This window comes from Mastigoproctus giganteus, chromosome 9, assembly GCF_048544385.1.
Source record: "Mastigoproctus giganteus isolate SK-2022 chromosome 9, ASM4854438v1, whole genome shotgun sequence".
Taxonomy (NCBI): Eukaryota; Metazoa; Arthropoda; class Arachnida; order Uropygi; family Thelyphonidae; genus Mastigoproctus; species Mastigoproctus giganteus.
The window spans coordinates 113,774,450-113,787,233 of record NC_143583.1 but is presented as its reverse complement, the minus strand read 5'-3'; the positions used below and the strand labels follow the sequence as shown (position 1 = coordinate 113,787,233).

At 35.3% G+C, this 12,784-nt stretch overlaps 1 protein-coding gene across 1 annotated transcript in view; it reads left to right on the top strand.

Moving 5' to 3' along the window:
- Nucleotides 1-12,784, top strand: part of LOC150080654 (targeting protein for Xklp2-A-like) — a 231,563-nt gene that overhangs the window by 149,456 nt on the left and 69,323 nt on the right. The window contains exons 9-10 of the mRNA XM_090380773.1: nucleotides 927-1,143; nucleotides 8,843-8,947. Coding sequence (XP_090236899.1) covers nucleotides 927-1,143; nucleotides 8,843-8,947 — 322 coding nt within the window. The remainder of the gene's footprint in view (nucleotides 1-926; nucleotides 1,144-8,842; nucleotides 8,948-12,784) is intronic.

Here is a 12,784-nt window from a genome sequence, read left to right as displayed (position 1 = left end):
AGCCATGCCAATAAACATATGCTCTAACTAATGAAATGAACTTCTAACTGATGTTCATTTCATTTCATTTACTGCACTGCAAGAAAAAGATTTTTTAAATGCGAATATTGTAATAAGAAAGTGAAAATTCAGATTAAGAGGTAAAAATTTATGGTCGTTATAGATAAATCTTTATTTTCAAGGTCGTTTTACTGAGTGTAAAATAGCATTAGGTTAATGAGAAATTGGGCAGAACTAACCACATAGGACATTATAACGTGTTGGAACATTATGAAGAGCTTAGATTGTATAAATATTTTTTGTACATTTTAATCATTTAGTCCACAGCAAAATAATTACATGAACAAACATGGTTTATAAGTGTTTCTTTTATTTTATTTAGAATTAGTGTTAACAACCAGCATTTGTCTTTCCCACAACACATTTCACTTAAAAAAATTTTTTAAACTCCTGTACGTAAACAAGAAAATGCTACACCAAACACTGAATGATCTATTTTGTGGCTCTGAGAGCTGGTATACAAATTCGACTGTCCATGTTAATAGCCCTGAATCATTTGTTCACATTTGTATTATTAGTATGAATGGGCAAATTCATAAATTAAAGGAGGCAATAAAACTGAAATCAATCAACTTTAAAAAAATAATGGCATTTTTAAAAATTTTATCATTCCTGGGTATCATTAAAATAGTGTTTGATATTCCAATGGTCATTTTAGGGCTGTATCAAAATCAAGTCTAAACTTAAGTTGAGACTCATAGGAGCTTGCTTTATCTGTAAGCATTGTTGTAAACACTTTATGAGGAAATCTTATATATATTGGTAGAACCTAAAATATCTCTTTGGGAAACTAATATATTATATTTACAAATTAAGCTTCACATGCACAATACAAAAAAAAACTAAACTAAATAGTTTTTATTTAGGTTTAAATTCCGAGCTACTGTTGTTAATCCCAAATTGTTCGAGCATTCCAGAATTGGTGTTCCAGAAATTGTTAGTAAACCTGCTACAAAACCAAAAGAATTATCTTTAGAAACTGAAAAGAGATTCTTCATGAGGAGCAAAAAGCCGGAAGAAGAAGATATTAAGCCCCAGTTTCATGCTCAGCCAGTTCCTGAAAAAATTCTTAAAGGAGTCGTGGTGAGTTATCAACTTAACATGTGCATAGTTACCAGTCATATTAATTGTAGTAATAAAACAATGATGGGAAGGAAAGGTAATAAATCATTGAATACTGATAATTTTTAGAATATTCTGAAAGTTGTTTGTTATTAATGCTTTGTACTCTGTGAATTGATCTGTTTATCATTTATCTTCATGAGACAGCCCCCCCCCCTCTCTTCTTATATGCGGCTACCTTGTAGGAACAGTATTACAGAACTTTTATCTTACAATTACTCTATTCTCTTTATATATGGGCAGGCTATATTTATCTCCTTAAAATTTGATATGAAATTTGGTGTGACGTTAAACTTTTTTAGAGCTCTTTCTCATTTGTCAGTGACTGCAAGAACATTGCATTTCTGTAATTTTAATCAAATTCTCTTAGCCCTATATAAACTATTATATGATATTTTTGGTTGGTGCTTTTTGAAAATTTTTACTAAAAAAATGGCCGACTGGGCTAGCTGGGTGGGTAAAGTGCCTGCCTGGCAACCGAAAGGTTGCAGGTTTGAATCCTGCCCGGGCTTGGATCAGAATACTGCAAAAACCTTGGAAGGTGCATTATGGCCACAGAAGCCGATGCACCAACAACTAACTAAAACAAAACAAAAAAAAAACTAAAAAAAGAAATAAAATAGTAATATAGAAAATTACTGTAAATTCCACATTTAAAAGTGCTGTCTTTGGCTATTGTCAATTAAGGACAGGAAATATTATAATTTCCCAAAGTAGCTTGTTTGTTCATGTGGATCAAATTCTATGATGTATCTCATTGATTGCTTCTAATTTGAGAGACAACTGCTGTTATAAATTTTACATGATGTAAATTTGGAAAGCAAGAAATGTTTTTTTCTCCTTTTTTTGTGTTGATAAAAATCTCTTAACTTCATTGTATGTTCTTTCTCAATAGTAGGCTTGTTAGTTCAGTATATTTCTCATCTCAGAATACTCCTGCTCATGCCAAAGAAGCCATCAAATTGGCATTATTAGAGGCATATGATGAAAGAAAGCAAGCTTATACGGCATCAGCCAGGGAAAAAAAAAAAAAAAACACCTTCCTATTTCACCCATCCATTCGTTCCAAAACTTTGTCTTGTTCTTCCTTGAATTTATTTAAGCTATCAATTTCCACAATAACAGATGAAAGTTTGTTCCAGCAATGAACTGCCTTCTGGCTAAAGGCAAATTTCTGCACATCTATTCCATCACAACTGTCTTTCCTCAATTTGAATTTATGCCCCCTCAGGTTTGTAATCCAGGCAAGGGATGAATGCTGTCAGCATTTAGCCTGCTCAAACTATTCAAGGCATTATACACCTCAATCAGCTCAATCAGATCACCATGCAGGTGCCTAGTTTCCAGATGCTACAATTTGCAGAACTTGGGCCTTTCTTGGTAACAGCAACCCTTTGTTCCACTCACTAATCTCGTTACCCTTCTCTGTACTTGTTCCAGCAGTTCTACATCATTTCCTAAAATGAGGCCTCCAGACCTGTATGCAGTACTCAAGATGTGGCCTGACCATTGCATTATACAAGAGGATAAACGCCTCCTTATCCCTGCTAGCAGAATTTCTATATCATTCACAAGATCCCATGACCTGCTCGGGCAGCCTGTTTGTATTGCTCAAATTATTTCTTATCTGACTGCACAATTACCCCCAATGTCTTTTTCATTCTCCACTACCCTGCATGTAGTACACACAGTACATTTCTCTGGGGTTACTACCGCTCATATGCAGTACTTTGCATTTGTCAATGGTGCCTCCGTAGCCAGGTGGGCAGGAGCAGTAGTGCGTAGCACACTCTTCTTGATTAGACTGGGGTTCAAGCCCGTGACCACCAAATACGGACGATGCAGAAAGGTCAGGGAATGACCACCGCATATCCCCCGAGCAATATGGCCTTAGTTGCTAATGCTCCTAAAAACCAAACAGCATTTGTCAATGTTAAACTTTGGTTGCCACTTCTCAACCCATCTGCCTAAGTTTTCTAGATCCTGTTGCAGTAGCATACTGTCATTACTATCATTAACAACCCCGCCAATCTTTGTATCATTTACAAACTTCTACATTAAGCCTGATATACCTTCATCAATATCGTTGATAAATATACAAAACAACAGTGGGCCCAACACGGAACTTGAGAGCACTACACTAATAACGTTGGTCCACTAAGAGCAGTGTCCCATTGATTACCACTGTCTTCTCCCATGCAATCATCCTTTTATCTATTGTAGTAACTTGCCCTTAATGTAATACTGCTCCAATTTGTGTGGTAATCTCCCATGTGCAACAGTATCTGTTGTAACTGTTTCCTGAAATCGAAGTATATGATATCAAAATTATTTTTTGCATCCAATTTCTTTGTGACTACATCATAGTATCCAATCAAACTGGTCAGACACGACTTCCCCTTAACAAACACATGCTGTCTGAAGTATTACTGCAGTCTTGTCTAAATGATCCTGCAATGCTTCTTTAACCAATGACTCCATTATTTTCCCCAGAACAGAAGTTAAACTAACAGGTATGTAATTACTCATGTCACCCTTTGATCCCCCCCACTCGTTTTGTGAATTGAGGACACATTTGCACATCTTCGGTCCATGGGGACCTCCCCTTAGTCCAAGGAAGCTTTCATAATTATGGCTAAAGGTTTGCTTACTTCCTTTGCCCTCTCCTTTAATATAACTGGATAGATCCCATCTACCCCAGGTATCTTTCTTATGTTTCATTTCAACAATCACATGACTGAAAGTGTCATAGTACATGTTCATTACTGTTAGACTTGCATGCATGTGATTGACAACAGTGTATTTTTCAACAAAGATATCATTGGAGTCTTCCTAATAAAATCAAACAGGCAATATATTTACAAGTAGCAATAAAACAGTATGGTAATTAATACAATATATCCACATTCAGATGTCAAAGTCAATAGAGTTCATATGGTCTTGTATGAATTTGTGTATGATGACAACAAACATCGAAGCAAAAATGACATAAAAAGAGTTGCATAGTTTGACTAACAGAAAAAAACTAAGACATTAAAATGTCTGCAACAAAATTTGGTAACCAAGCAAAATGAATATGGATGAACAGAAAATCTTTTCTAAACAAAGAAAGATAATTTTTTTACTTTGGCAGGACGTAGTTGAAGTATCCAAAGCATTCACTTTTTTTATAGCATCAAAATTTTTGCCATAAAACAGTGCTGCACATAATGATGCTTCCCGCTTTGTGAAAATAGGCTCTTTAGAAGAAAGTTGGTCACATTGCATACCTCTATATATAGCTAGTATACAGGGGCTTTTACTGAAATATTTTTTATACAAACCTATGTAAGCTGTAGACTAAGCAAATAATATGGATATGGTTTTGATAAGAAACCTGTAATGCAGAAGCTGCTTTTATTGTATATGGAGCAGCTCAGTAAGAGATATGCAGACTTTTCACCGTGGGTGGAAATGTCTGTCTTTCTCTTTCACAATGAATTCTTGGTCTAGCCATAATAACTGCAAACAATCATTCACAAATCTTGCTACTGTGATGTGAACCATATTTTAAAGAACCTCACAAGCAAGCAACTGTGACTTAAGTTCTGCATCTGGTTTCCCACATATTAAATGAGCAATATAACAACCAAAATATTCATCCAATAATCAGTCGATGAAACAGCCACAAGCATCTGACATTTCATCATTGGACATCCAGATGCATCTTTTTGCACCTTGACAAATTTTGTGAATAATGTTGTAATAAAGATCATGGTTGTCTGGTGAGTTAGAAGATTAAAAGACTTTTAAAAGCAATATGTTATTAATTAAAAATTTTAGAATTATTTTAAATTGTGTTATTCACTGTTTTCCCAATTTTACCTTTTTTTTTTTTTTTTTGGCTTGTCTTGAGAATAGCATTCCAGACTGAATCCAAAATTTGACATCAGTTGCAGTTTTATTAAGTTAATTGAATCGTCCTTCGTGTAGAAAATTCTGTTTTCTACTGCAGGGTCACAATCAGTTAACCATTTAATTTGAAAATATACATAGAGGCTGTTTTTTATATTTTTGAAATTTAAATTTGTCACCTTGTTTTGTTTTGTCAAAGTCTCTGGCAACACTTCCTGTCTCTTTTGAATAGTGATGGCTAATTGAATGATTAATAATTGATCAATTTCAATGATTGAAATTGATCAAGGGCAAGAACAGTGACTAAATGGAACTATTGGCTGAGTAATAACAGCACTACATTTTTTAGTATTGTTAACATTAGATTAAATTCCTTCACCGTTACTCCCCCCCCCCCCCCCTTTTATCTTGTCAATTTTGTAACAACTTTGTATATAATCCATTAGGATGCCTGATTTTGCCCAGTGCTATTCTGAATGATTAAAATCATTAATGGTATTGTATATTTTTTTACTAAATATTAATTGACGATATATTGCATAGTATATTTATTCATGAGCACACATTTTGTTTTGAATTTCTACATGCAAACAGCTTTCATTTGTCATCCTTCTTTTTAGCTTAATCTAATGAAAGCAATTACTGGAAATTCTATATGTTACAGAAAGTGTGTGCTGCAAACTTGATTTCAGGAAAGTCTGAAACAGGATATGCAAGAAGTTTCTAAAATGGTGAGAAGTATTAACTATATAACAATGTATACTGTACTAAGTGAGGGAAACATTTTTGCATTCAACTACAACAAGATATCAAAACAAGGCTGCCAACAAGACATCAAAAATGCCTAAAAACACAAAGAATCTTAAGCCCAATTTTTAGCAGTAATTGCAGCTTTGAAAAACATGTGACAAATATAGTCAACCAGGAACTGAAGCAAACAGAATTTATCAAAAAATATTCATTTAAAATGATCCTTAATTTGCTGTTTTGCTATTCAAAGAATTAGGGCTACCTAAGCTTGAATTTGCCTCCTGGATTTAGTGTTTAGTGTTAACCTAATAATCAAATTGAAAGGTATAGAGGAGGTTTCTTAAATACTTTAGGTATTTTAAAAGACCAATGCTTTATCACAGACATTACTACAGACAACTTTGCTGCTATTTTAAACTCATGTCACTTGAGAGTAGAACTATTCTATACCTCAATCTTTTCTACAATATCAAAAAAAAATCAGACCATGATTTCTACAATAATTTCCTTCCATGTTCCTTCTGCAATAATCTAAAATAAAATCTTACACACTAAGAGAAAGCTTGATAAGCCCAAGGTTATTGATCTTGGAAAATGCTGGTTTTTGACCTCCTGATGTACCATATTTCCCCATGTATAAGACGCACCTTAATTTTGGGGCCCGAAATTTGAAAAAAAATGTATTACATAAAGTTATTGAACTCAAGTTTTATTCATCGTAAAATTCATACAACTCATCACTGTCAACCCATCCATTAGCTTGGCCTCATCTGTGTCTGATGACAAATCACTGTCTTCATATATTGCCTAGTCCTCAGTTCCATCTATGGCATTTGAAATGCCACACTTCCTAAATGACTTGACAACAATCTCAATCTTGATATTATCCCAGGATCATTTCGTCCAGGTACAAACTTCTCCTATAGTTGGTTTCTTCACTCTTCCTGCTGGTGTCAAATTGTCCCCAGAAGACTTCATCCATTGGTTCTATTCATCTCTCATGGCAGCTTTGAAGGGTTTGTTAATGCTGACATCAAGTGGTTGGAGCTGGGATGTAAAGTCTGTAGGTATGACAGCAAGTTTTGTTTTTTTGCTCTGAAGCAATCTTCTTTTTATTTTTTGTTATGTGTGCCCTGAACTGATCAAGCACCAATAGGGCAGGTTTGCTTAAGAGCCCACCTGGTCCCCTGCTCCAAACTTTTCTCAAACCAGATCTTCATCCCATCCTGATCCATCCAACCCTTGTCATGAACGTGGACAATCACTCCTCGAGGAATGTCTTCTTTTGGCATTGTTTTGCGTTTGAAAATCAGCATAGGAGGCAGCTTGGTTCTGTCGGCACAACAAGCTAGAACAACTGTATAATGGCTCTTTTCATGTCCACTTATCTTCACAGTTACAGTTTTCATTTCTGTTACTTGGGGGCATCAAATCGAAGGGGGACTTTGTCCATATTTGCAATCTGTCCCAACTCAAACTGATGTGTCTTTTGACATTGAATGACAAAACGATGAAATTCAAGGACCTTCTGCTCATAGCTTTCAGGCATTTTTTGGGCAAGTCTGGTGCATGTACGCATGCTTAGTCCATTCCGTTTCATGAACCTGAAGCACCAATTGTGTCCTCCTTTGAAATCAGCAATTCTTCTTGCCTCATGCTGAACCATCTTTGTGGACACAGGAATTCTAATTGCCCTTTGCTCCTCGATTCATATCTTCAATTCCCTCTCTAAATCAGGCCATTTTGCTGACTTGCCTCTAATGGCCTTTTTCTGCCGTGGCGTTTTCAGTAGGGTTTCTTCTTCCTGTAGCCAGTCTTGGATTGTTTTCTCAGTTGGAGGAGGACCAAACTTACATTCAGCAGCACGATTTCCATTCACTTTTGCAAACTGGATCACTTAACTTGAATTCAGCACTGTACGAAAATCTTTTCTGGGCAGAACGTGGCAAAACGTAACCTAATATACCAGTAACAAGTGTGAAACAATGAGCGCAAAGACAACAAGCGCGAAAAATCGGGAAATGCAAGTAAAAAAAAAATCTACAACCACTGTATAAGACGCACCCAGTTTTTAGACCCCAAATTTTTCGAAAAAAGGTGCGTCTTATACATGGGGAAATACGGTATTTTATATCAGATGAAACTGTGGTATTCTATGGACTCAACAAAAAAAAAAAAAAAAAAATCATTCAGTTTAGCTTGCCATAGATTTGCTTCAAAGTATACCAGCTTCATTATGTTAAACAGCAAAAAGTGGAATTAGCAGAACTAAGTCAATATCAGAATTAACAGTTATCACAAAAACCGGTAGCATGAATATATGAGGGCTGTAATTAAATAGTAATTATAAATTAATTTATTTTGAAAGTAAGATAAGAATGCAAGAAAGGTGTAACAATAGCTTTAGAACAAGCCTGGAAAAAAAATTTATTTCTGGAATGTATTATCTAGTAGTTATTAAATTTTGTTTGGAGAAATAATTTAAAAACGCTTCAAATGATGAAAAAAAAAAAATAGTTAATTTGGTAACATATCTGAATCCAGCTATGAGATTCTGCCATTGGGCTGGCAAAGGATTAACCTGACAGGTGAAGAGCATCCTCTTTTTTTTTTTTTTGTTAACTACACAGTAACACATTTTTTTATTGCACAGAAAAGCATTTTTGAATTATTTTTCTAAGAATTCACCTACCACATAATGTCTTTTGTTATCATATTACATTTAGTTTATTGTTGTTTTGAACAAGTTATAACACAATCAGCTACTAAATGTCTGGTTCAGTTTTTTCCTCAAGATTTTAGTAGTTGGATGAGTTGGGAGAGATTAAAACTTCTTTTCCTGTATAAAAAGCTAATTGTAATTTGTTATGTAGAATGTGTCTTAAATACTTTTGTAACATACCATGGAATGTTATTTTTATCGAAATTTCACTTAATGCATGTATTTTTCTGAAAATGTTTATATTTTAAATGAATTGTGAATAGGAGTAGTTCATGTTTTATTGCTTACTTCCAGGGTATTAAAAAATGCAGTCCAAAGTTGCCAACAACACCTGTTTCACCTCCACTGGCTTTAAAGCAAAGAGCTGAGGCTTGGAAGAAACATGATATTTCCAACCAAGTTAGTGATTACTGAATCTCTCTCTCTCTCTCTCTCTCTCTCTCTCTCTCTCTCTCTCTCTCTCTCTCTCTCTCTCTCTCTCTCTCTTTCCCCCCCCCCAAATCATGAAGTGAAGTTTAAAACTGTAGTAGTCTCTTGCCATGAGTGAGTTTATTACTCTTGACCCTTGAATATTGGCAAGGTAGACTTGTTCGGCCATTGCTCTTGACAGAATTGGTGTATATGCTCCATTTTGTTTCACGACACTGGACTTTCAAAGTATTGCTGATTCTTGACAGTGCTTCTAGTTACTCAGAAGTATTACGTCTTGCTCACCCTGACACCAAAGTCATCTTCCTTCCACCCAGTTGCACTGCTAATACTTCAGCCCAAGAGTGAGGGTGTGATTGAAGCTATTACACCCAACACGTTTATGCATATTGCAAACCTTATTGAAATTTACACTGACGTTTCATTAAGACACATAGGAAAGAATACACCATTGAATATGCTTTGACAATAATTGGTAGATGTACTCAAACAATCCATCCTTTAATGGGAGAAATTCAATGAGTGTCATATTTCAGAGGCTTCTGTCTGGCAGTTAAAAAAGTTAGTCTAATTCTTACATCTGCCAAACATTTATTTGGTGAAGGACTTGACAATATGCAGTTAAATGAAGTTACTGATCTTCGGTGTTGTGAAGATAGTGTCAGAAGAATCCTCTTTCCTCCTCATCAGTGAATGCCATTTAGGTTAATTTTGTTTTATCTGTGTTATTTTAATTTAGTTGAGGAAAATAACATTTATAAGGGTTTCCATAGGGTCACTTATGATCTCAGTTCATAAAATCTTATTAATCTTCCCATTTGCAAATTTGCTTGACAAGTGTTTTCAGGCATATAACCTTCATGAATGGCACATTTGAGCATTCAACTTTTATCCAGTAATCCCTTGCCATTCATGAAGGTTACATGCCTGACAACTCTTGCCAAGCAAATTTCCAGATGGGAAGATTAAGATTTTATGGGTAAAATAGGTTATGGGGAAAGTGTACACAAAGCGGAGATGGAAGAAACCTGCGATGCCATCAGACAATTAAAACACTTTACACTTTCCCTATAAAATCTTAATCTTCCCATTTGTGAATTTGCTTGGCAAGAGTTTTTTTCAGCATGTAACCTTCATGAATGGCAAGGGATTACTGGATAAAAGTTGAATGCTCAAATGTGCCAATGCACTATTAAATATCTTGATTACATTACAGGTAGTTCTCGACTTTACGAGTTAATTCATTCGTAGAATGCACTCGTAAAGCAGGAATTTATTTCCCATTCTATTTTCCCAAAAGAGAGGTTACGTTCTCAACAATGAAATTAGTTAGCTAATTAGTTTGTTTAAACAATGATTGACTTATTGAAAGAAATGAAAACATAGCCTGTAAAATCAAGCAAATTATAATAATGGAGAAATTATTTATGACTTACAAATTTTAAAGAATGTTTATTCTTCATCATCATCAACTAAATGCACACTCGTTGATCACTCATTGTTGGCTCGGCACTCGTTGGTTTGTTGCACAAGGAGTCGTCTTCTTCAGAAATGTTTCAAAGAGGCGTTTGTTTCCTCTCTTTTAATTATAAATTTCACGATTGCATGCATAAGCATTTTCGGCGCATACACAAATTGCAACTAACACGATTCGTGTGGAGTAACAAGTTTATGAAGCTTAAAATAAAAGGAATGAAGAGAAGATTCTGAAAATTTATTTATGCTTTTTATACAATGGAAGATTTCAGTAAAGGGGAAACACATTTCACCATAATAACATAAAAAAACCACACAATTCCAGCTATCAGTATTTTCACAAATGCAAGAAGATCCAGTTTACTATCCGTTTTAATTGCTTGGAGTAACAGAAAAGCCCAATAAACCGGAAAGTGCAAATTGTTTTTATTGTCTTATGGTCCTGACCTCCAGAAATGTGCTTTAGAAAAATATCGCAAAGGCGTTTAAAATTGATTCTTATAACGGGAACATATGATAAAAATGAAAGTGTAGTGCATTTTAATGATTTGAATTGGTAACTAATACAATCTAGAAACCACGCTCACGACCCTTTATATGGCCTTCAGGTCACGCTCGTGACCTTACAAATGACATTTCAGAGAGATAAATAGCTTAGTTATACTGCGAAAATTTCAACTTCTGAGATCTTGAAACGAATTAGCAAAAATACAATGTTTTATTGAGTTCACATTACGATATTTTAATATGATGGTGTCTCTGGAACTGATTAATATCGTAAAGCGGGGTACACTGTGTTGTATAGCTATGCACATGGTTTGGAATGGGGTATTTATGAATGTTTAACATTTATTTTTTGCAATTAATGTTCATATTTTTGAATTTGTTGGTACTTGAGGGAGAAAACTCGTAAAGCAAGGACTGCCTGTATTTCAGACTGTGCAGAAATTGTCTTCTTACAATGAGAGCCAGCATACTGGCTCTTATTGTAACGTGACCTTTGTCATATTACTGTAAGAGCCAACATGCTGGCTCTTATAGTAATTGACAAAAGCTTGTGGGTATGCATACATTAAGTAGATAGTTTTTATCACAGAAATTTAGACCAGCTAGGAGCTGTGCAAGATAATCTTCAAGAGTTAAAGGCACTAACAGCAAACATCTGTGATATTATATTTCTTGGATTTTTTTGTTGTTGGCAAGAATGGAGAAACAAACTCCTTATAAGAACATCATGTGAGTAAGAATCCAAATTGTCTGATCCAGATGAAAACTGAAGTTATCCAATAAATGTCATTGAAGAAGAATGAATTCTGTCTGCGGCTAAAAAAGCAAAGCTAATCCACAGCCACTGATCCAAATTAACTCATTCATGCATTTATTGTTAATGTGTGCATGTGCGTGCTTGCATGTTAAAGGGCACAGTAAACACAAGTTTTATTATTTGAAATAAGAAAATACTTTTCTGAATGGAAAAAAAAAACTTTTATTGTAAAATAAAATAACTGCTCTGAGCTTACATTTATTTTATTTTATATGTTTATTCTTGATGTATTATATATTATAATATATTGCATATACACTGAGTGATCACTGAATTGTGACCAGCCCTATGAAAACTGAATGCGACCCGTTGGCCATGTGAGGTATGAGAGGGCACAGTTAGTCAACCTACGTAGCATAGATAAGGTGTCAGTGGTTCAGTAGGTAGTAAAATTTCAAGCATGATGGGTAAAAGGTAGGATTTATCAGACTTTGATAAAGGACAGATTGTGGGAGCTTGACGAGCTGGTGCCTCAATTTCCCAAACGACTGAATTGGTAGGGTGTTCGAGAGCCACTATTGTTAGTGTACCATGACTGGCGTCAAAATGGTCAAACAATGACCCAATGGCAAAACTGCAAAGTTCGGCAAAAGGTTGATTTTAGAGGTGAGCACCAGGTTTGACGACTCATACAGGCGAACAGGTGCAGCACTGTTGAAGAGTTGACTACCCAATACATGGGCCAACCCAGAACAATATCTGCCATGACATGCATCGCACACTCGCACATATGGGCTATACCAGCAGACGACCCCTACGGGATCCTCTCCTGACCTAGGTTCATCAGCATAAATGACTCGCCTGGTGCAAAGAGCATGCAAGTTTGACATTAGAAGACTGAAAGAAGGTGTGCTGATAAGATGAGTAATGTTATTTACTCCACATCTTGGATGGTTGTGTATGGATTTGGCATCAACAACATGAGGCTCTTCGTCCATCATGCATGGTATCAAAAGTGGAGGTGGTTGTATGGTGTGGGGCATGTTTCACTGGCAGGAACTTGGACC